The sequence below is a fragment of the Vombatus ursinus genome, unplaced genomic scaffold (genome assembly GCF_900497805.2).
Source record: "Vombatus ursinus unplaced genomic scaffold, bare-nosed wombat genome assembly UNPS02014832.1, whole genome shotgun sequence".
Lineage (NCBI taxonomy): Eukaryota > Metazoa > Chordata > Mammalia > Diprotodontia > Vombatidae > Vombatus > Vombatus ursinus.
The window spans coordinates 63,861,741-63,886,384 of NW_020954610.1; the positions used below are offsets into that span (position 1 = coordinate 63,861,741).

The 24,644-nt window shown below is 44.1% G+C and overlaps 1 protein-coding gene across 1 annotated transcript; it reads left to right on the plus strand.

Annotated features, from left to right (window-relative positions):
• The first annotated feature begins 115 nt into the window (after positions 1-115).
• Positions 116-24,636, plus strand: LOC114025876. Its single transcript, XM_027839394.1, has 6 exons — positions 116-180; positions 5,492-5,763; positions 10,129-10,587; positions 15,223-15,366; positions 20,626-20,716; positions 22,316-24,636. The coding sequence occupies exons 1-6, from the start codon at positions 116-118 to the stop codon at positions 22,536-22,538; spliced, it is 1,254 nt and encodes a 417-aa protein (XP_027695195.1). The 3' UTR covers positions 22,539-24,636.
• The last annotated feature ends 8 nt before the right edge of the window (positions 24,637-24,644 follow it).

The following is a 24,644-nucleotide window of genomic DNA, read 5'->3' on the forward strand; positions in this document are numbered from 1 at the left end:
CTCCTTCCCAAGGCAAATCCTTCTCCACATACAAGTGATCCCATTCCATCCCATCTTCTCCAGCAGATTACCCCCTCCATCACCCATAACCGTCTCACTAATATTCAATCGCTCCATGTCCACTGGCTGCTTCTTTACTGCCTACAAAGATGCCTGTGTCTCTTCCAAAACCCTCACTTGGTGCATCCATTTCCACTAGCTGTCATTTCATTTCTCTTCTCCCTATAGAGAGCTAAACTTCTCCAGAAATCCATCTACAATAGTTGCCTCCATTCTGCTGGCTTTCTTCTTAACTCAGTCTGGATTCCAGCCATGTCATTCAACAGAAACTTCTCTTTCCAAAGTTACCAAGGATCTTTTAACTGCCAGATCAAGTGGACTTTTTCAATCCTCATCCTTCTTTGCCTCTTTGCAGCCTTTTGAACACTTCCCATCACCCTCTTCTCCTTGATAGCCTCTTTTCTTTAGATTTCCTTGACACTACCCTAGCCTGATTCTCCTCCTACCTATCTAACTGCTCCTTCTCTTCTCCTTTGCTGGATCTTTTTAAAAAATTTTTTTTATTAATTTATTTTGATTTACCAATAATCACTTTCACGTGCTTTTGAGATTAAAATTTTTCTCCCCCTTGCCCCCCGCCACCCTCCCCAAGATGGCGCACAATCTGATATAGGCTATACATTTACATTCATACTAAACATATTTTCACATTGGTGATGTTGTAAGTAAAAATTAAAACCAATAGGAAGAACCATCAGAAAGAGGAAACAAAACTTAACAGAAGAGAAAAAAATTAGCAACTCGGCTTCCATAGTTCTTTCTTTGGGTGTGGATAGCATTTTCCATCACAAGGCCTTTGGAGATGTCTTAGATCTTTGTATTGCCGGGAAGGGTTAAGTTTATCAATATTAGTCATCACACAACGTGGCTGTTATTATGTACAACATTCTCTTGGTTCTGCTCACTTCACTCAGCATCAGACCATACAAGTCTTTCCATGTTTTTTTCCTTTCTGGATCTTAATCTGATCACTCATACCTGCTGACCGTGAGTGTCCCACAGGACTGTCCTGGGCCTTTTTCTCTTCTCTCTATATATATTATTTCCAATTATATCAGGAAGGTGATATGGTCCTCTTCAAGAACAAAGGATGAATAACAACAATCTCTATATTTTTCACCTGATGATCTCATCAGCCCCCAATGGATTTAATTATCGTCTCTATGCTGATGTTTCTTAGATCTATTTATGCAGTCCTAACCACTCTAACTTCCAAACTTGCATCTCTGCCTATTGAACATCTCAAACTCCATGTCCAGTAGAACTCTTAAACTCATTATGTCCAAAACTAAACTCACCTTTTCCACAAAATCCTCTCTCCTTCCAAACTTCCCTATTACTTTTTTTTTTTCTTAAAGCAATCAGGGTTAAATGACTTGCCCAGGGTCACAGCTAGTAAGTGTCTGAGGTCAGATTTGAACTCAGGTCCTCTTGATTCCAGGGCCAGTGCTCTATCTACCGCACCACCTAACTGCCCCGAACTTCCCTATTATTTTTGAGGGCATCACCATCCTTCTGGTCACCCAGGCTTGCAACTTACGTGTTATTTTTGGTTTTTCACTCTCTCTCACCTCCTCTATCCAATATGTCGCCAAGTCCCGTCAATTTTACCTTTGTTGCATCTCTCAGATACGTCATCTTCTCTTCTCTGACAATGCTACCGCTCTGGTGCAGGCCCTCATCACCTCACACCTGGATTATTTCAATAGCCTGCTGCCTGAAGTCCCTTCCTACTCTAGTCTAGCCTCCACTCAGCTGTCAAATTAATCTTCCTAAAGTCTAACCATGTCATCCTCTCCCCCATTCCATAAACTGCAGCGTTTCCCTGTCACCTACCTCCAGGATCAAATAGAAAATCCTCTGTTTGGCATTCAAAGACTTTCACATCCTGGCCCTCTCTTACCTTTCCAGTCTTCTTACACCTCAGTAGCCTCCTGGCTGCTCCTTGCATGACACTCTCTCCCTCCTGACTATGCATTTCCCCTCACGGTCCCACATGCCTGGACTGCTCTCCCTCCTCACCTCTGCCTCCCAGCTTCCCTGGCCTCCTACAAGTCCTATCTAAAATCCTACCTTCTGTAAGAAGCCTTTCCCTGTCCTCCTTAATTCTAGTACCTTACCTTTGTTGATTGTCTCCAATTTATCCTGTATGTAGCCTCCTCATACATGGTTGTTTGCTGTTGTCTTCCCCCTTAGACTGTGAGTTCCTTGGGAACAGAACCTGTCTTTTGCCTTTCTTTGTATTTGGAACTTAGTACAGTGGCTGGTACATAGTAGGAGTTCCTACAGAGTTCCTACTCATTAAATGCTTATTGATTGGCATAAATCATGATTCCTGCCCTCACAGAGCTTCTAGTCTAGTAATTACAACAAATCACATTTCTAAAGCTCTTTAAAATTTATGTGGCTCTTCCCTCCCAAACAACCAATGAGGTAGGTAGTGTAAGGTATGATCACCTCTATTTTATAAATGAGAAAATGGAAAGTCAGAGAGCTGTGGTGATTTCCCCAAAGTTACATAGTTAGTAAGTAGTAGTAAGGACTCAACCCCAGGTCCTTTGAATCCTGGACTCATAGGATCTATGAGTTTGGAAGGACCTTAAAGACAATCTATTCCAACCCCTTACCTGCAACATGAATCCTAATCCAATCCAATAATCCCAATAAAAATTTATTAAGCCCCTACTATGTACCCAGCACTGTGCTAAGCACTGGAAATACAATTAATAAAGACAGTCCTTGCCCCCAAGGAGTGTACAATCTAATGTGGGGAGACATAAAAGGAGGCAGGAAGAGGGGGAGGAGGAAGGAGAGAAACAGGATGGGGAGACCAGGGGTACCTGGCCTGGGATACTCCTTGTTTGTTGGAGCTGAAACCAGGCAGAGAAGCAGATGTGGGGTAGACTGGGTCAAAGCCCTCTATAAAGGATGGCATTGGGCCCAAAAGGGCTGCATACCCTTTGACCCAGCAATAGCACTTCTAGGGCTATATCCCAAAGAGATTATACAAATAGGAAAAGGACCCACATGTACAAAAATATTTATAGCAGCTCTTTTTGTGGTGGCAAAGAATTGGAAATTGAGAAGATGCCTATCAATTGGGGAATGACTGAGCAAGTTGTGGTATATGAATGTAATGGAATACTATTGTACTATAAGAAATGATGAACAGGATGATTTCAGAAAAACTTGGAAAGACTTGTATGATCTGATGCTGAGTGAAGTGAGCAGAACCAAGAGAACATTGCACACAATAACAGCCACGTTGTGCAATGACTAATATTGATTAACTTAACCCTTCCCAGCAATACAAGGATCTAAGACATCTCCAAAGGCCTCGTGATGGAAAATGCTATCCACGTCCAAAGAGAGAACTATGTAATTTGTTTTGTTTTTTAGGCAATTGGGGTTAAGTGACTTGCCCAGGGTCACACAGCTAGTATGTTGTCAAGTGTTTGGTCTGAGACTGGATTTGAACTCAGGTCCTCCTGACTTCAGGGCTGGTGCTCTATCCACTGTGTCACCTAGCTGCCCCTAGAACTATGGAATTTGAATGCAGATTGAAGCATACTATTTGCTATTTTTTTTTCTCTTCTGTTTAGTTTTGTTTCCTCTTTCTGGTGGTTCCTCCTATTGGTTCTAATTCTTCCTTATAACATCACTAATGTGAAAATATGTTTAATAGGAATGTATATGTATAGCCTATATCAGATTGTGCACCGTCTTGGGGAGGGTGGTGAGGAGCAAGGGGGAGAAAAATTTTAAACTCAAAAGCATATGGAAGTGATTGTTGATCAATCAAAATAAATTAATAATAAAGAAATTTTTAAAATTTTTTAAAAAGGATGGCTTTGGGAGGAGTTTAGCTCTCCACCCTCCAATCCAGGCAGAGAGGGGAGGGGAGGCTCTGAGAGAATTGGTGTCAGTCAAGACTTGAGTTAGCAGCATGGTGACGAGATTGGGGGTGATGAGCTTAGCCTGGACCGGGCATCTTGCTCAGTAGAGTTGAAACCAGGAAGAATGGCAGATGTAGAGTGGACATCCTCCTTCTAAGAGCCTCTGACCATCCAGACAAGTGGCTCATCTAGCTTTCACTGGAAGGTCTCCAATTCAGTGAACTCACTTCCTTCCCACCCCCATGCCAGGCCCATTCCATTGTTGAATAGTTTTTCCTTATGTTGAGCTGAAATCTGCTTCCTTGTAACTTTTTTTCAGTAGATTATAGATTTAGAGCTAGAAGGGACCTCGGGAGCTATCTAGCTCAACCACTCACATTTTACAGATGAGGAAACTGAGGTCCAGAGGGGTTATTTGCCCAAGATCACACACAGCATCAGAGGCAGGATTTGAACCCAGATTCTCTCACTCCACGGATAGTGATCTTCTGAATATACTACACTGCTTCCTTTCTACCTGTCATCTGTAGTCCAAGAGTATTTCTACTACATAATGATGATAAAAGCAAGGCATAGAGGCATGGAAGGGTGACTCTGGAGAAAGAGAAAGGCAGAGATAATGAGGGGCAAGAGATTAGCTGTCTCCAGTCCCAGACACTGGGGGTTGCCACCTACTACCATCTGGTATTGGCAGATCATACCCCTTCCTAAGCCTCAGTTTTCTCAGCATTCTAATAGGACTTTGGATGAGGGAGGGGAGATATGCATCCTTATGACAGGAGCATTGTGAAGGAGGGGTCCATTTGAAACATCTGAAATAAAATCATTAAAGAATTAAGGGATAGAATGCTAGAGGAGGAAGCCACAACCCCCAGAGCACCTTTCCTTCATCCTTTAATCTCTTTCTCCTCCCTCCTTCTTCCTCTATTCCTCCTTTTCTTCCTCCACCTCCTGTTCTCCTTCTCCTCTCTATTCTTTCTGCTTTTTCCTTCCTCTCTTCTTCCTCTCTCTTCCTTCTTCTTTTATCCCTCCTTTTCTTTCTCCACCTCCTTTCCCCCTCTCCTCTCTATCCTTTCTGCTTTTCTCTTCCTCTCTTTTCCTTCTTCCTTTATCCCTCCTTTTCTTCCTCCACCTCCTGTTCTCCTTCTCCTCTCTATCCTTTCTGCTTTTCTCTTCCTCTCTTCTTCCTCTCTCTTCCTTCTTCTTTTATCCCTCCTTTTCTTTCTCCACCTCCTTTCCCCCTCTCCTCTCTATCCTTTCTGCTTCTCTTCCTCTCTTTTCCTTCTTCCTTTATCCCTCCTTTTCTTTCTCCACCTCCTTTCCCCCTCTCCTCTCTTTTCTTTTCTGCTTTTTCCCTCTTTCTCTTCTTCCTCTTCCCCTCCTCTCTACTTTCTTTTCTTTCCCTTCTCACTCATCCTCCTTGGCTTCCTTGTCTTGCTCATCTTCCTTCTTCTTCCTCTTCTTCCCTGTTCCCTCTATTCTTTTCCTCTCTGGCTCTCACTGTTCTCTGACTCCTCCCCTATCCGGTCCCCCAGGCGTCCTCCCTGTTCTAGCCCCCTCCTTAAACGTTTCCCTCTCCTCCCTCTCCTGTCACAGTTTCTGAACTGGCTCAACCAGCTACCGCCCCAGCTCCCTGACTCCCAGGTTCCCTGGCCTCCCCTCCCACCCCAGGCCTTACCCAGAGTGGGAGGGGAGCATCTGGAGAGGGGGGCATTTCCCCCCAATCCGATCTCCCTGCCCCTTATCAGTTCGATGGAGTGGCCTATACCCCAGATGACCTGGGTGGGATTCCTCCTCTGGTTCTTAGGTGAGTTTGGTCTCTCTCCTTGGAATGGAGAGAACATGGGGATGGGGGATAAAAAGGGAATACTAGAGAAAGACCCCTAGGAGTCTCTGAGAACATGACAGACCCTCATTATTAGTTCCCTTTATTGTTGGGGATAGGGGAGGGACTGGCATGGCTTGAGGGGGAGGAAAAAGAGGAGCGTCTGGTGTCTAAACTCTCAAGGTCATTGCAGAGGAGGAACTTTTGTGGTAGTAGGGTGATGCCCACAGAAGTATGAGGGTGGGTATGGGGGAAATCTGAAGGGACAACTTGGGAAGAATAGGGCAGGAAATGGAGGGAGGTCCTGACCTGAAAGGTCTATCATTCTGGGAGAAAACAACCAGGGCTTGTGTGTCCCTGGACCTTTGCCCGGCTTCCTGAGAGATGTGCTCAGACTGCTAGCCCTCACTTTCCTATTCTGCAGAATGGTCTGGGGATTCTATGGGCAGCTCAATGAGTCCTACTTCAGGCCATAGAGCCTTGGCCCAGAATTCTTGGGCCCTGTGGCCTTATGACTTGAGGGCAGCACCCAGCTTAGCTTCCCCTTCCATCAGTGTGATCTGATGCGCTGGGTCCTGGCCTGGGCTCTCTTAGGCCTCTGAAGACTGATCAATTCTATGCCTAGCTCACCACCTTCCCCCACTTCCTTTCCTGATGTGGGTCCAACTATTCCAGAGTCTTACTCCCCAGGACCTAGGAGAAAAAAATCCCTAGTCTGAGGTCCTAGACCCAGATCTTGGCCCAGAGAACTCTTTTGTTTCTCAATCACCAACTGTCAGTGTGGGCCAGGAAGAAGATCTCTAAATCAGGGGTGAGATGACCCAGCTTAAATTCAGGCTTTGCTACTTTTAACCTGTGGAAGGTGGGCAGGTAATTTAATGTCCCTGGGCCTCAGTTTCTTCATCTGGGAAATGAAGCAGTCAGACCAGATGACCTCTAAGGTCCCTTCCTGCTCTAAACTATGATTTAATGACTTACCCCATTCCCTCTTTCTTGTCTTTGCTATTCATTGTCCTGCCCAGCTCCTGAGTTAATCATCTCTTTGATTTACTATTTAACAGGTTCTTTATTCTATCAGGCCATGTGGGTGGGAGGGGCAGAGATTTCTTTTAGAAAAAAATTATTGATGCATATTTTTCAGTCTTTTTCCCATTATATTTCCCTTCTCTCTACTCTTTCCCACTCCCATCAAATCCTCCCTCATAACAAAGAAAACCAAGCAATATCAGGGACTGACAGAAGTCACAGCACAAGCCAGAAATCTCCACTGCCCACCGATTCAACCTTTAGCTGAAGTCTTGAGCCAAGATTGTAGGGACATCATCAAATCCTGTCCATTCTCCCTCTACAAGGTCTCTTGCACCTGTACCCTTTAATGTCCAACCACTCCTTTACCTGTCGCTCTATCCAAAATGGGTCAGTGCCAGCATCAGTCAGAGAATCCAGGTCTCTGCTTCTGGGGGGTAGGGAGCAAACATATGGCCACAGGAATTGGGAGAGAGGGCATTCACAGAGGAAACCCCCAACCCAAGACCTGGGATGGAAGAACGGAATAGAGATTCTGAGTCGTAGCCTCTACCTGCCAATCTCAGCTTAAATAAATAGATAAAACATTTATTAAGTGCTTTTTATATGCCAGGCACTATAATGAGTGTTGGAGATACAAACAAAAAAAGGACAATACTTACCCTCAAGGAGTTTACATTCTAATAATCTAGAAAAAGTAATAATTGCTAGCATTTATATAGTGCTTTAAAATTAGAAAAGTGTTTTACTTATGTTGTTTCATATGATTCTCCCAGACAACCCTTGGAGGTAGATGCTATTATCATGTTCATTTTTCAGATGAGGAAACTGAGGCAGACAGAGGTTAAGTGCCTTGTCTAAGGTCACACAGCTAGTATGTGTGGAAGGACAGGCAGGATTTGAACTCAAGTCTTCTTCACTACAGGTCTACCACTCTACCCATTGTGCCACCCAGCTGCCTAAGCCTCAACTAACCTCACATGGGAGATTCTACAAGTTTTTTTTTTTCAATTAGACACTTCCAGAAACAGACTCTAGGTTAATTATAATACACCCACAGGATACATGCAGATACCCACATCCAAACATGCATATGTGGACACACATAGAGGTAGACAGTCATATGGACTCAGCACAGAGCACATACGCACCCATATACACACAAATACACACAATCCCATATACTATATGGCCACAAATACACTTGCTCATGAACACATCTGCTCTCTCCTCCACTTCACCTACTGGACACGCATGTACAGACACACACACACACACACACAAACACACACACACACAAACACTCACACACACCCTGCTCTTGTCCAAGGAGTCTGAAGGAAATGTTAAAACTGTCCCCCCAAGAGAACAGCTGCGCAAACCATTCTGAACAAGATTTCCGCTTGGGTATCAGCAGGAGAGGGAAAATCCAATGGAAACTCAAGCTGCTCTCTTTCCTGCTATTGTCCAGACACTCGCTCCCCATCCCTGGCCCTCATATCCCATCCCCAGGCTCCTCTCTGTCCTCAGGGAAGTGACCTATTTTTAACTATAGAGCTGGCAGGACCCTACATGTCCCTTCTGATTTCAACCTCCTCCCCCCACTTAAACTGAAGAGCTCTGGGGTTTCCTTTTATGGCCTCTCTCCTGAAAAGTAAAGCTCACAAGCCCTGTGAGCGTGTGCATGAGTGTGTGTAGCTATGTCATGCCTTGCAATTATGTGCTCGTGCCTATAGTATACATGTTGATCGATCGATCAACAAGCATTTAATAAATACTTACCATATGGACCAGACACTATGGTACTAGGGATTTAAAGAAAGGTGAAAACAGTCTCTTCCCTCAAGGAGCTTACATTCAAATGGAGGAGACAACAAGAAAATGAATAAGCACATACATACAGAATAAATGAAAGATAACCTGGCTGGGAGAGGGGGATGGACAGACCAGGAATGGCCCCATGGAGAAGGTGGCATTTGAGATGAATCTGAAAGAAAACCAAGGATTCTAATATGTGAAGGTGACCAACTAGGGATTCTAAGCACGGGGGCAACCAGTGCAAAAGCACGGAGAGGAGATAGAGTATACAAAATGTATGTATATTTGTGTCTGAGTGTGTGTCTGAGCACAGGTGCTAACATAAAATATTTCCAACCTCGTGTTTGTGTGTGTGTGTGTCCATGTGCAAAGAGTCGTGTATGTTTTCATTTGAAAAAGAGACCTCAGGAGAGGGAGACATTCTGGTCTTTGCCATCAGGGAGTAGTACACAATCAAGGGGGGAGGCTAGAAACATTGGACAATGGGTGTTGGAGGAGGACGGAGGAGAAAGAGATCAGTGTGGAATTGAACAGGAAGAAAGGGCTTCTGGGAGGAAATAGAACTGCAGCTGGCTCTTAAAGGACAGATAGGCTTTGGAAAGCTTGAGAAGAGCAGAGAGGCCATTATAGAAAGAGCCAAGGTATTGGAAGTAGGTATCATATCTATGTAGGAGACAGTGACGGGCCCAGAGGGATGTTAGGGAAGAGGGGGAGGTGAATTTGGACAAATGAGTGCCTCTGTGGGCATGTAGTGGATAACATGCCTGCGCCTCTCTATGTTTGAGAAAAAGAAGAAGGAGGAGGAGAAGGAGGAAGGAGAGGAAGAGGAGGAGGAAGAAGAAGTAGTAGTAGTTGGCATTTATATGATGCTTTAAAGTTTGTAAAACACTTTACAAATATTATTTTCTCGTCAAAACAATGCTGACAGGTAGATGCTTTTATTAACTCCCTTTGGCAGATGAGGAAACTCAGGAAGCCAGAGGTTAAGTGACTTGCCCAGGGTCATATGCTAGTAAGTATTTAAGGACAGGATCTGAACTCAGGTTTTCCTAATTCTAGGTCCTCCACTCTATTCATTGCACCACCAAGCTGTCTAGATCATAATGGATATCATTATCAACAACCACTTATGGAATAGAGAGCCCTGGGCTCTGGGGGTTGGGACACACAAAGATGAACAAGATAGGGTCCCTTTCCTGAATACGCATATGATCTAGCCAAGGAGACTGGTATCAATGGTCAGGAGCTGTATGGATTTTCTAGGAGGTCCGAGAAGGAAAAATAAGTCATTATGGGCTGGTCAGGGAGGACGTAGGACTTGAACTGGACCTTGAACTTTACAGGGACACACTGAAATCTCAGGGTCATCAGCCCTCTAACCATCTACCTATCAGTCCATCTATCTGTTTATTCATGCCCCCATCCCCAGTCACATTTTAGGACTCTCATTCTTACCAAACAGTAATAGGCCTCCCACATTTTTTTTCTTCTCTTGCTCTGCAGGTTCCTGGGCTGAGGCCTTTCTGATCCACAATCCTGGGCTGGATGCATGCCTGCAGGTGGACCCTCAGGGTGGGGAGCAGATCTCATTGGTCACTTGCCACCCTGATGCTGGACCCCAGCAATGGGGCTGGGACCCAGTCAACCGAGCCCTTTTCAGCCTGCATATCCCTGGGTGCCTTGCCATAGGTGAGGCCCAGGAATTTGCTGTGGCCCAATTGAGCCACTGTGGGGGCCAACTCCACCAGACCTGGGGTTGCTCCCGTAAGGGTCACTTGAGCCTGCAGGGCCTTGGTCTCCACCTCCACGGAAAGCTGAATGCCCAGGAAATCTTTGTTCTTCGTCGGAAGGACAAGTTCAGTCGTTGGAAGGCAGTGCCTGGAATGGCCAATGTCTGCTCTGGGACCCCTGGGCCAGGGGGAACGCACAAGAGTCCTGAGAAGGAGCCAATCGCACATAGAGGTGAGAGTTATGGTAAGACCCACCTAACGGACATGCTCTTGTGGAAGCGTGGTGAGGTGGAAAGGACATCGTTCTATCTGGGAGTTAAAAGATCTGGGTTGAGTCAAGTCAACAAGAATTTACTATGTGTCAGTCATGTTGCTAAGTGCTGGGAATACAAAGAAAAGCAAAAGATAGTCTCTGCTGTCAAGGACTGTCACAATCTAATGGAGGAGAGGACATGTAAACAACTATGTACAAACAAGATTTCTACAGGATGAATAGAAGAGAAGCAACAGAAGAAAGACACTGAAATTAAGGAAGATTGGGAAAGGTTTCCTGTAAGATATGGGATTTTCTTTGGGATTTGAAGGAAGCCAGGATAACCAAGCTATGAGGACAGAGAGAATTCTAGACATACTAACTAGTTTTGGTCCCTAATCATCCAAGTGACTTTGAGCATATGAATTCATTGCTTGGAGTCTCAGCTACTTCTTCTGTAAAATAAGAATAAAAATACTTACACTGCGTACCTCATAGAGAGCATTCTATAGAAGTAAAAAATTACTAGATTATGGGAAATAGGTCTGGCTCTTTGCACTAGGGGAGCAGGGCAGCTGGTTATACTGTGTGATCTGAAGGCCACTAGGAAACCTTCCCTACTCTCAAATAAACCTTCAACCAGCTGTTACTGTGCTTTGAAATTCTAAAGCTTCATTTCTCTGTGTCTTGGGGCATTTTGCTGTTTCAGAGCTCCTCATTTAAATGTAGTTATCCCTGAAATGAAGACTTTTAAAAAATTGATATGTTTTGCTTTTACGTCCCTTTCAACTCTCAAATTCTGTGATTCCTTTCCAAATGTATTCCCCCTGCCTTCTGTACCTGAAGTTATTCCTTGTAACAAAGGATAAGAAAAAAAAACAGCTCAGCAAAAACTATTTCATCTACAATCTGAGACTGATGGAACACGCAACCTAGCTCCCCCATTCTCTTCAAGGAAGGGAAGGAGGCTCTTTTCCAGGGTCAAACTTCTTGTCATGAAAATTACAATACCTAGCCTTAATCATTGAATGGGCTTTGCCTCAGTCAAACTAAGACCTGCTAAAGACCTTAATTTTAAAAGGCTAAGGTCTTCCACCGCATCTGGGGCCATTTCCGGTCATCCTGATATGTATCTGGCCACTGGACCCAGATGGTTCTGGAGGAGAAAGTGACTCTGGTGACTTTGCACAGCCCCTCCCTTACTTAAATCCATTTCACTCGCATGTCATGGCATCACCTCCCTGTCAAGAATGAAGGACAAATAACAACAAAGCATGAAGTTTTTCTTTTAGTCATTAGGTGGCAGAATGGGTAGAGCACTAGACCTGCAGTCAGGAAGACCTGAATTCAAATCCTGCCTTGGAAACTTACAAGCCATGTGACCCTAAGCAAGTTGCATAACCTCTCTGAGCCTCAGTTTCTTCATCTATAAAATGGGGGTAATATCACCTAGCTCACAGGGTTGTCATGAAGACCAAATGCTATAGGTTAAATACATGGACTGTTCAATATAAGCACATAGATTGCATTTGTGATTTGCATGTAGAATGCATATATAGCTAGATCTGGAATGTCCTACCCCACTTCTACTTTGTGGAGAGTTGGAGGACAGCCATGAATGGGCAATCATTACTTCCCTCCCCTATCTTCAAGAGGGGTGTTGTGCTAGAATTAGATCAAAATAAAAAATAAAAGATCATCAGATATTTGCAGTACAGGGGGCATGCAAATGAATCCCTCTTTTTGAGGGGTTCAGGATAAAAGCTACTTTCCCAGGTCACGCTGGGATGTGGGAGGGAAGTAGTCCTGCCCCACACCTGGAGAATAACAGTTAGCTTAATTTCAGCCAGTTTAGCTTCCCTTCCACAAAACCCTTACTACTCAAAAGGCAGTAAGTCAGGAGGCTCTGTGGTCTGGGAGCAAACTGAAATCTCAGTTCTACCAGCCAGAAAATGACCTCACTGAAGAAGCTCGCTCTTGGCCATGTCTGGAGGGGACGGGGGAGGGTACAGGTGCTAGGAACCAAGGCCATATTGGGGTACCAGCTTCTCTCCACATACCTATGGCTCTGGGGGCCTCCCATTCACCATTAGAAGTCCATGCCTTCTCCTCTCTCCCACACCTCATCTTTCTCTCCCTTTCTCCATTTTTCTTCTTCAAAGCAAGAGTGGACAACTGGAGATTTGCCCCAGGGCACTGACATGGCGGAAGGTGGTAGGCCTCATGAACCTCAGCCCAGTAGTAGGGAGGGAAACTCTAGGTCCCCAGTGGGTCAGTTCTGGGATAAAGAGCAGGTAGGGATAGAGCCTGGTGGAAAGGTGCTACTTCTGTGGAACATGTGGGGTCCTGGCAGCCTGGGTATGAGCAGTACAGAGGGTACAGCACACCCCACTCACCCCACTTCCTGCATGAAAAGAAAAAGTGCTTCAGTTCATTCAATCAAAAAGTATTCGTTTACTATGTGCCAGGCACAATGCTGAGTGCTGGGGATACAATGAAAGGCAAAAACACAGTACCAAGCCTCAAAGTGCTTCCATTATGATTCAGGAGACAACATGCAAATAATTAGGTACATACAACACAGGCAAAATAGATGGAAAGTGATCTCAGAGGGAAGGTGCTAGCATCTCATAGGACTGAGAAAGGTCTCCACTCCTGCAGACAGTTGGATTTGAGCTTCGTCTTGAAGGAAACTAAGAGACAGAGGTCAGAAGGAAGAACATTCCAGGAAGTGCCAGCAGCAAAATTCCCAGACAACCTGGGAACAAGAAAGCAGTGGCACGGGCAAGCCATCTTTGGAACAGGATTTTCCCTTGGAGAGGGGACCCTTCAGAGACACCCTAGCCCTCTGGGACAGGGGTCAGGCTAATTCTGGAAGGGAGAAATTCTTCTCTAGACATTGTAGCTGACCTCTGACAGTGCAAGAGCAGAATGGAATGGTGTTGTTCATCATTGCATTCCCATGGCCTAGCTCTTTTTTGACAGTTCAGATCTATGGCTTAATCAGTGTAGGGGACTTCTGGAGTAGAAACTCTCTTCATTGATGCAGATGAGCAATTCATCCCAATTTGTAGCCTTAGCCAGATCATAGAAGGCCTTAAACAGCAGGTTAGTGACTTTCCATTTTAGCCTGTAGATAAGAGAGAGCCAATGAAGATTTTGGGGCAGGGAATTAGCATGGTCATACCTATGCCTTGGGAAGAGGATTGTTAGCAGCGTTGTGAAGGATGGATTAGAAAGGAGAGACTGGAGACAGAGAGAATAGTCATCAGATGCTATTACAATCATCCAGTCAAAAAGCAGTAAGTGAGGATAAGTGAGGAGACAGAAGGGGACCTGTACAAGATGGAAGTAGGATTGAATGAACCTGGAATCTGACTGGAGGGGAAGAGGGAGTCAGCGATGACTAAGGTTTTGAGTCGAAGTGCATGCAGGGGAGTAGTATCAACAATAGAATTATGGAAGCTGGGAGGAGGGCCAGTTTTCTTTTTTCATTTGGGAGAGTGAAGAGGTTGAGTTCAGTCTTGGACATGCTGAATTTGAGGTCCTGGTGGGACACCCAAGAGGTTCAGCAGGCAGCTGCAGCTGCAGAATCAGGGCTGGAGCTCAGGTAAGAGACCAGGAATGGATATATGGACATTTGCTCACAGGGGTTGTTTGCTGTTTGTCCTTCGTTCCATGGACATCAGGACCATGACATCAGGGAGGCGATGCCATGACATGCAAGTGAATTGGATTTAAATGAAGGAGGGCTGTGCAAAGTTACCAGCCTCACTCTCTCCCCTGGAGCTATCTGGGTCCAGTGGCCAGATATGGATCAGGACAACTGGAGATGGCCCAGGATGCAGTGGGGGACCTCGGCCTTTTCAAGCTAAGGTCTTTAACAGGTCTCAGTTTGACGGAGGCAGTGCCTTTTCAGTGATTAAGTCTTAATAAAAAACCGTAGACATTTGAGGTCTTGATGGGACACTCAAGTTCAGTAGGCAGCTGCAGAATCTGGGCTGGAGGTCAGGTGAGAGACCAGGAATGGATATGTAGATATTTGCAAAGAAGTGATCTTTGAATTCATGGGAGCCGGTGAGATCTCCAAAATAAGAAGGATGGGGAAATGAGCCTGGGTGGGAGAAGAGCAGAGCCCCAAAGGAGACCTAAAACTCCCTGCAGGAGGTGTTTTTTTTATTTTTTGTTTTCTTTTTGCTAAGGCAATCGGGGTTAAGTGACTTGCCCAGGGTCACATAGCTAGTAAGTGTCAAGTATCTGAGATCGGATTTGAACTCAGGTCCTCCTGACTCTAAGGGCGGAGATCTATCCACTGCGCCACCTAGCTGCCCCCGAGGAGATGTTTTTGAGCTATGATTCTACATGCCTGTATAAAGTGTGTATATATATATATATATATGTATATATAAAGTGTGTATGTATATATATGTACTTTATATACAGTAACTATATATATACTTTATATATAGTCACTATATATACTTTATAGTCACTATATATATTCTTTATATATAGTGACTATATATACATTTTGTATATATACACTATATATGTATATATGTATGTATATGTATAGTGACAATCTCCACCACTTATACCTGTCCCCTTCCCCAGCTGAAACCACTGTTTCTCTGGAACGAAATGAGGAGGACCTGTCTTCGTGGGACTCTGTACAAACAGCAAATGTCACTCCCACTAGCAACCTCACCCACACACCTTCCCCAACGTGGGTGGAGGGACCCCTGGTGGCAGAAAAAGGTGAGTAGTTCTGTTTCCATGCCCCATCTACAACCCGGATCATGAGTAGTTTGTGTGACTTTGGGACCTTTATATGATAAACTTACTGCTTTCTGAATCATTGTATCCTGGGTGTGTCTAACTGGAGAGGCATCCTAACCTTCCCTGGGACATGTAGTGCTTCCTCCTTCCTTTCTAGAGCATGAATTCAGGCTGTGACAGCTGGTACACAGTAACTAAAGGAGCATAGTGCCGAGATGCTGAAATGGAAGACTCAGATTAAATTCCCATACAGACCAGTAAATATCACAGAGATAAAAGCAAACAGAACCATTGTTCTGCTAGCCCCAAATGACAACAGGGTAGGCAAGCATCTACATAAGTCTGGGTACATGATTATCTCTATGTGTGCATATGACATTTGTCAAATTTTTAAATGTTTTCTTTGTCAAGAGATTGTTTATTTCCTCCTGGCACTTAGGGCCGATAATTCAGGGACCTGTCACCGGGTGATAGGTGGTGACTTCTTAGGGTAGAGCAAATAAGAGTGTTCTCTTCATGCCCTGCTCTTTGGGGAGCTTCAAGGCTTACAAAGGAGGATGAGGGAGGCACCTTGCAATTAAAAGATACAGCTGGGGCAGCTAAGTGGTGCAGTGGATAGAGCACTGGCCCTGGAGTCAGGAGGACCTAAATTCAAATCCAGCCTCAGACACTTGACACTTAACTAGCTGTGTGACCCTGGGCAAGTCACTTAACTCCATCGTCTAGCCCCCCCCCCCAAAAAAGATGTACCTGCTAGGGCCTCCTTAGACATTATGAGACTTACTCAGTAGTAAGGACCAGATGCTATCAAACATTCATTCTTACCTACTGTGTGTCTGCACAGCACCCAGTGCCAGAGGGTACTTTGTGAGACAACCCCCACACTCTCAGAGAGCTAGTGCCTCTTTCCCCTTGGCTCTTCTTCTGTGGGCCATAACATTTCCCAGTCTAAAGGCTGGGTGTAGATTTATCCTTGGCTCAGAATTCTTGGTTCGGCCATCATCCAATGGTCTCATTTCATCTGATACCTGACTATGATTCATCGATTTACTTACAAAGCTTGTTGTACAAAACATTAATCAGAATCAATGAGGAATGAATAAAGTAGGCAACCTTAATTCAACCAGCCTGAGTGTCTCCCTTCAGGCCATGATCCTGCCTGATAGTCAAGTCAAAAAGTCCAGAACCTCATTTACCCTCACATCTGCTCCCATGCAGCTACCAAGGTCTGTACCCCAGGGCTTTTCCCCTTAGGTAAAAATCTCCAAGAGCATCAGGGTCCAGTCTCTTGGGGTGACTCATGAACTCGGAGCACTTCTGATCTCTCTATTGAAAACAGTGCAGGTTTTACAGACAGACTCTGTATGGCACTGACCTATCATATGAGTGACCACCGCAAGTTCTCTGTCCTTGTACACAGCTGCTCCTTGCTAATCTGAAGTTTTGCTCAGCATCCGCATTGCTGCCCTCAACCCCCACCCCAGGACAAATCCAGGATGTAGGTATACAGCTGCTCGTTGTGCCCACATGGATGTGGCTCAACAGTCATCAATAAATCAACTAGCCCTGTACTACGTGCCAGGCATTGTAGTAGGCACTGAGGATACAAATACAAAGAATGAAATAATCTCTGTTCTCAAGGAGTTTATATTCTAACAGGAAGATAATTTAGCATCTACAGTGACAGGAGCAATTGCTATGGCTTAAGGAGCCATTCTGTCTTTGTCTTTTTCACCTTCAAAACTCTCCACTGTGGTTCCTTTGTAACTCTTCCTCTAATTCTCCCTTTTGTGTCTTCTAGTCACCTTGTCTTCATGTCACCTTAATTTATCACTTGACAAGAGTGCATTGGGAAGCATAGCCATACTCACAATAAAACTATAATTGCCATCACTGTGTGGACTCTCCCCTCCACCCCCAGCTGCCCCAAAACCTTTTTAAACTCCCACAAGCTTCCTAGTGTCTCTTAGAACACACCCTCCCCAGTAACATTTCTACCTCCCTCCTTGGCTGTCAAGGCTGTGTCTGATATACATTATTATTAGATTTCATTTATTTAAATTGTTTGGTCTAGAGAGTATAATACCATGCAGTGTGATGCCCTTTCTTCCTTCCTTCCTTCCTTTCCTTCCTTCTTTTCTTTTTCTTTCTTTCCTTCCTTCCTTCCTTCTTTCTTTCTTTCTATTTCATGAGTTCCACACACCCCTTGGTTAGTCATGACACCCAGCCATGTCTGTGATCCGAATAGTTAGGCTTCCCATAAGTATGGATAAGCCCAGGCCACATGTTAGCTCACAGTTCCATCCTATTCTGTTCAACAAACATTTATTAAGTACCTACACAAGGGTGGGGAACCTGCAGGCTTGAGGTCACATGTGGCCCTCTAGGCCCTCAAATGTGGCCCTTTGATTGAATCCAAACTTCACAGAACAAATCCCATTAATAAAAGGATTTGTTCTGTAAAACTTGGACTCAGTCAAAGGGCCATACGCAAGGACCCAGAAGGCCACATGTGGCCTGGAGGCTGCAGGTTCCCTACCCCTGACCTACTATATACAAGGCACTATGATAGTTACTGAGGCTACAAGGACAAAAATTAAACAGTCCCTGCCCTCAAGGAATTAACATTCTCCTAGGGGGATACAATACATGTAAAACAATAATAATAGCATTTATGTTTGCAAAATACTTTCAAATATTATCTCATTATATCCTCATAAGTACCCTGAAAGGTAGGTGCTATTATTTTTCCTGTTTGACAGACAAGGAAGCTGAAGTGAACAGAGGTTAAGTGACTTGCCCACAGTCACATAGCTAGTAAGTGTCTAAGGCTGGATTTGAACTTAGGTCTTCTGACTCCAGGCCCAACATTTTCCACTGAACCACCTAGCTGCCAAATAAACAAATACAAAATAATATGAAGTAATTTCAAGAGGGAGTAAGAGCTAATAACTGGGAAGATTAGAAAAGGCCTCACACAAAAAGTGACACCTGAGCTGTGTTTTGATGGGCAGGGTTTTGAAGAAGTCAATTTGAGGAGAAAGTTCATCTCAGACATGGGGACCACCTGTTAAAGGCATAGGGCTCATTCACAGTGGTTATATGACTTCCACCCCATTACATTTTTTTCTATGAAAAAAAACCTCCTTTGTTAAAATAATAAAGCATAACAATGAATTCATCTTAATTTGCTACTTATGAACAGAATCATACTCAATTTAAAGGAATATCAACATTTAAGTAAAATTTGACACCTATTTCATTAAACTTCAAATGTTATCATTGATTGCTTAATAGAACTGTACCTAATTGAGTTTGACAGCAACTCATTACGACCTTGCTCCTAATAAGAGGACAAACTTATTAATGATCAGTGTGACAGGGGACTGACTTTCTCTCTCCATGAAACTGGAAGCACATGGCAAAGGAAACGGTGGGCTGGACAATGATCCTGAGCCTTAGGAGAGTGCTTGTAAAGTCGCTCAGTTCCTGAACTCATTTGAGACGCAGCGTGTTAAGCTCCTACTCTTAGACAAAAATGGCACGATGATCAGATCTGCCTCCTCTGCCCACAGAGAAATAGCTTGAGGTGGGGCTGGGAGAGACATCCACTGCACCTCGTAGGGTTTGTAGTACAGAGAGTATTGGCTTTGGGGTCAGATCATCCAAGTTCAAATGATGCCTTTGTCATTTACTACTCTTGTGATCTTGAACAATTCATTCACTTCTCTGGACCTCTGTTTCATCATCTGTAAAATGAGAGGCCTCAGAGGTACCTTCCAAGTCTAAACCTAGGAACCTATGATCCTTTCTGCACCACAGTTTGTTGTACAGTTGTTTTCCCAGTCGTGTCTGAGTCTTCATGCCCCCATTTGGGGTTTTCTTGGTGAAGATACTAGAGTGGTTTGCCATTTCTTTGTCTAGCTTATTTTATTGATGAAGAAACAGATGCAAATAGGGGTAAGCGACTTGCCCAGGGTCACACAGCTAGTAAGCGTCTGAGGCCAGGTCTAAACTCACAAAGATGAGTCTTCCTGACTCCAGGCCCAGCGCTCTATCCACTGAAACACCTCGCTGCCCAGAATGAAAAGTAGTTCCCTGGAAAAAGTGCTAGGAGTGGTGTGATTATGAGAATGTCCCTTTCAGTTTTCTGTACCTGTTTCCTTATCTGTAAAATGAAGGATTTGGACTAGATGACCTCTAAGGTCCCTTCTTGAAATCAGGATGACCTGAATTCAGACACTAGCTGTGTGACCCTGGGGCAAGTCACTTAACTTCTGTTTGCCTTAATCCACTGGAGAAGGAGATGGCAAACCACTCCAGTGTCTTTGCCAAAACCCCATGGACAGCACGGTCCATGGGGTCACAAAGACTTGAACACAAATGAAAGAATAAACAACAAAAACAACCACAAGGTCCCTTCCAGGTCTAAATCTCTGATCCTCTGAGTCTTTATGACTGCAGACTTCAGAGGACAAAACCTCTACTAGCAAACAGGTGACGCTCCCTTTTATCAAGGTTTGTCCTAGGAGAGAGGATGGTGGTCCTGATAGGAGGGGTCTGGCCCATGTGAGTGGATGAGAACTACATGCCGGGTTCAGCAAACGTAGGCAAACAATGATCCTCCATGCTTTTCTGTACTCTGATAGATGAAGACTGCTGTACTCAATAGCTGGGTTTGTTCTTTCTTGGTGTGGGAGGAAGCGTCACTCTGTGTGGTGTGAAGGGCATATGTGAATGGAAGTTATATGCACTGATGTGACGGGCACTAAGAAATCCCTCTTCCCAGTCCCCAAACTTCTTTCCAACTGATGTGTCCAGTTCCCAAGAATTCCACTATTAGAGCTTCATTCTGTTGGATTAAGGCATTATCCTTCCAGCAACTACAAATGCCCTGGAACGACAGACACATTATTCATCATTACTGTGTGAACTTAAAACAAGTTTCTTATATTTCTTCCAATTCCATTGTGAGTGTTGAGAGCAAGGACCGATGAGATGAGGGAATGATCCCATCAGAACTCAGAGGCAGTGAATTTTGGTGATGCTGGGATTGTGAGGCAGGGGAAGGGCAGGAGGGCTCTGGATTACCACAAAGGGGAAGAAGGCATTTCAAGGGAAGATTAAAGAGTCAAAGGAATACTTTGCCATCCTTGAACTCTTGCCATGGGTCAACCCTGGAGCAGGAAGGCTTCATCCACTCTTTCCCAACATTTGTTAATAGACTTCCAATTTCAGGGGCAAACTGGAAGACAGCTATGATGGTCCTAAGCCCATTGGCTGTGGTCCTGGGAGTCACCATCCTCATCATCAATATCTGTTACAATAGGTAAGTGTGTTTTCAATGCAGCTTGCACCTTTCTCCACCCAACGTACACATTCTTTGTGATCCTGGGTAAGTTATTTTATTCTTCTGGGGCTTGGTTTCCTCATTAGTGAAATGATGGGATTCAGCTAGATAATCCATAAAGTCCCTCCCAGCATCTTGTTAGTTAGGCATTCCCCAGCACAGAGCAGTACCATGAAGGCATGGGGCACCGGACACCAGGCATTAAGAAGGGTGAGGCCTGGAAAGGGCACTGTTAGTGAGGAAGGGAGGAATGATCAGTGAGGAGGGCAGCATGGAGGAACTGGAGGGCTCATGGCCACTTGGAGTGAGTGCACAAGGGCTCATGGCCATTTGGAGGGGAGGAAGTGGTTCCAAGCAGAGACAGCAGCTGCCGGGGAAGTGATGAGCTCTTCTGCAATCAGCCTTTGAGGCTTTCCAAAGCAGTGGGGTTTCAGCTGCTGCTGAAAGGACAGGGAGACATGGCTTGGGGGCCTCCCTCCCTCCAAGGCCTTCCTCTCTGGAGGCTGCTCCCAGCTGGCCCATCTCTCAGAAAAATCATGACCAAAAAAACAGCTAATTCTTACATAACACCTTACAGCTGAGACACTTTACACAGATCACCTAATTTTATGCATTCAACAACCCTTCTAGGTAGATGCTACGGGTATTTTTATCTCCATTTTATAGATGAAGAAACTGAGTCTTAGAAAGGTTAGGCAAATTTCTCAGGGAACTAAGTGGTACAAGATAGAGTGCTGTGACTAGAACTAGGAAGATCTGAGTTCAAATACTGACTCATGGGGCAGCTAGGTGGTGCAGTGGATACAGCAACAGCCCTGGAATCAGGAGGACCCCAGTTCAAAGCCAGCCTCAGACACATAATACTCACTAGCTGTGTGACTCTGGGCAAGTCACTTAACCCTAACTGCCTTACCAAAAAAAAAAAAAATACTAACTCATTTACCAATTAGGTGACCTTTGACAAGACACTAAACCTCTCTCAGCCTCAGTTTCCTCATCCTTTAAAATGGGTATAAAATAGCCTCTACCTCCCAGGATTGTTGTGAGGATGAGATATTTGTAAAGTGCTATATAAATATATATAAGGTTCTATATATTAAAGCACTATGTAAGTGCTAGCTATTATTACTACTGCGCAAAGCCACAAAGCCTGTATGGGCACAGAAGTTAGATTTTAACCCTGGACTAAACAACCAATTTCACAACCTACTATATGACACAGCTTTCTCCAAACTAAATTCTTATAAATTTCTGTCACTCTAGGTGAGGATGAATGCATCACCCTAATGAGAAGCAATGGAAAAAGTGCTAGATTTTGAACCAGAGGCCCTGGATTCAAATCCTGGCTCTACCATTTACTAATTATGTAATCTTGGGCAAGCCAGCTGACTGCTCCAGGACTCAGTTTCTTTATCTGTAAAATGAGAAAGAATGGGTAGAATTAGATGATAGCTTCTATGTATTAGCTATAGTCCTATTACACATAGAGAGAAGAGCAGTCCTCAGAGCCCAGAGAGGGTTATAGTCTCCGGCACAGATGAATAACCAATTTCCTTTGTTCTCTTCCCTGACCTGCAGGAAGAAGAAAAAGAAGGCTCTGTCAGCTTTAGAGAACTATTCCCAGAATGGTCCAAGAGCCACATTACTTCCTAGGGGACAGCTATCCCTAGGCCAAGGAGGCCCAGGAGCTCCCAATTTACCCGTCTCCCTTTCCTCATCCCTACAGCATGGGGAGATACTCATTGAGTGGAAAGATGGCAGCATTACCCCACTCTTTGCCAGCCCTGGTAATCTGAATTAGACCAATCTGCATCTTGTAAGGGCCTGCTCTGTGCCCAGTCCTGTCCTGGACTCTGCAATGAGAGAGAGAGAAGGCAGAGGCCCTGCAGCTTATCAGATCTCTGCTTTCACCTTAGACCTATGTCCTCCTCCTGGGAGACAGAGAAATCACAGACTCTAGAATTTATTAGCCCTGGTCTTCATCTTAGACCTGTGTTCACCCTCTGGAAATTTCTTTGTATATATATTTTGTAATTAATTTTTTTATGTACATAGAATTTTTTCCAAAAGAATATAAGCTCTTTGGAGGCAGAGACTCTTTCATTTGTTAAAATATTCTTATTTTTATTGAAAACTTGTTTGTACTTTATTTCCAAATATATTCCTCCCTGTTTTCCTGCCTAGAAAGCCATTCCTCAGAAGTAAGATTATAAGGAGAGAGGAAAAAAAAAAGCAGTTCAGCAAAACTAGCCAACACATCAATTATAACTACGAATAGATACAATATTCTACATTCCAATCCCTCTACCTCAGGGCAAGCCTTGTTTCAATTTTTTTTTTTAATCTTCATGTCCTCAGCTTTTCAATAACTGCCATATCAGATGTTTAGCTTAATAAATTCTTGTTGAAATGGATTATAATTCAGCTGACCTTCCACAAGACTCATTCATGACACTTTTTACAATCAATCAATGCAGGACACATGTAGCACGGCAGTAGAGAGAACACTAAGCTTGGAGTCAGCAAGTCCTGGGTTCAAGTCCCATATCAGACACTTACTAGCTATGACCTTGGCGGAGGTTTTCTCATGGACTCTATAGCTTCTAAAGTCCCTTCTATATCTTAAGTATCTGATTAAAATACTAAACTATCCTTTGTTTATGAAGTTGATGCCAGGGACTGAGGAAGGGAGGAGACATGTCTGAGAATTCTGTGGATACCTAAGCAGTCAATGGAGCTGTGGTTCTAGGACTCTCGCTTCTTAACGAAGACTTCATTTTTCTGAGTCTTGCTGTCCTCACTTATAAAACAAAACAGCTGGGCTAAATGATCTATAAGCTCTCTTATGGCTCTAAGATTCTGGGATAGCTCTCCCTCAGAAAGATGGACAAGTATTGTCCAAAAAATTGTAGAGAGGTAGGAGAGACAGTATCTTGGGTCTGTCCAGAATAGCTCAAATTTCTTCCCTGCCTTAGCAGGAAAATGTGACAATAAGTAGTTTCCTCTTTTTGCTCAAATGATGACTCCGAACATTCATTTAAAACAATGCCACAATTACTGGACCATCTTAGAGCACTATGCCTTCAATCTAGCAGCATTTTCCTTGCCTGGGACATCTGAGTATGGGTTGCTTTCATTCACTACAAGAAAGGAAGGTGCCAAGCTTCTCCTCTGAATGAATGAAAAAACGTATTAAGTATTTCCTATGTGCCTGGCCCTACATTAACCTCCAGGGATACAAATATTTAAAAAAAAAAAAAAACCAAAAAAACAAAACAAAAACTCTTCCCTCAAGGAATTTATATTCTAATAAGGAAAGAATACACATAGGGGAATGGTGGTATTTTGGTTAGGGAAATCACAAGGATGATTGGAGTTATAGAGCAAATGACTGAAATGAACTTTCTTAAAATGGTAGTGTGGATGACTATTCTCAGAGCTGATGCTGGAAAACTGGGTGAGGCAGGAAGGGAAAGACGTCTGTACCGTGGCATGGGATGAAGATAGCTAGGAAGTAATATAGTGGGTGAATCAGCAGCTCAGGGTCTCGGATGAGAGTTGATGTCTAACCAAGTGAAGTTTGAGGGGAATACCTTCTTAGCTTCCTATTCACAGAGCAACCAGCTAATAATGAACTTCTTAGTCTCCTGGGGTCTCTAAAAGGATATTTGTTAAGGAAAGAGTAAGCTGGTCCTGACTGAGCCAAAATTGAGACAAAGGTAAAATTTGTCTTGGCACTCTCTTCCCTCTCTAATCTAGGGCACCACACTTTTGGAGTCATACGACCCCTGACATGAGTTCACTCATCCCTGCCTCCTCCTCTCCACCCCCCACCCCCCTTGACTGTCAACTAATCTCCAAATCAATTATTAATAAATGATAAATGTTTAAGTTGTTCACTTCCACA

Excerpts from the sequence above, each read along its gene's own strand:
- LOC114025876 (XM_027839394.1), top strand. The coding sequence starts at position 116 with ATGTCCACTGGCTGCTTCTTTACTGCCTACAAAGATGCCTGTGTCTCT. Across the intron at positions 181-5,491 it reads TCTTCCAAAACCCTCACTTG|GCGTCCTCCCTGTTCTAGCC; the intron begins GTGCATCCATTT and ends CCGGTCCCCCAG. Across the intron at positions 15,367-20,625 it reads ACCCCTGGTGGCAGAAAAAG|GGGCAAACTGGAAGACAGCT; the intron begins GTGAGTAGTTCT and ends TTCCAATTTCAG.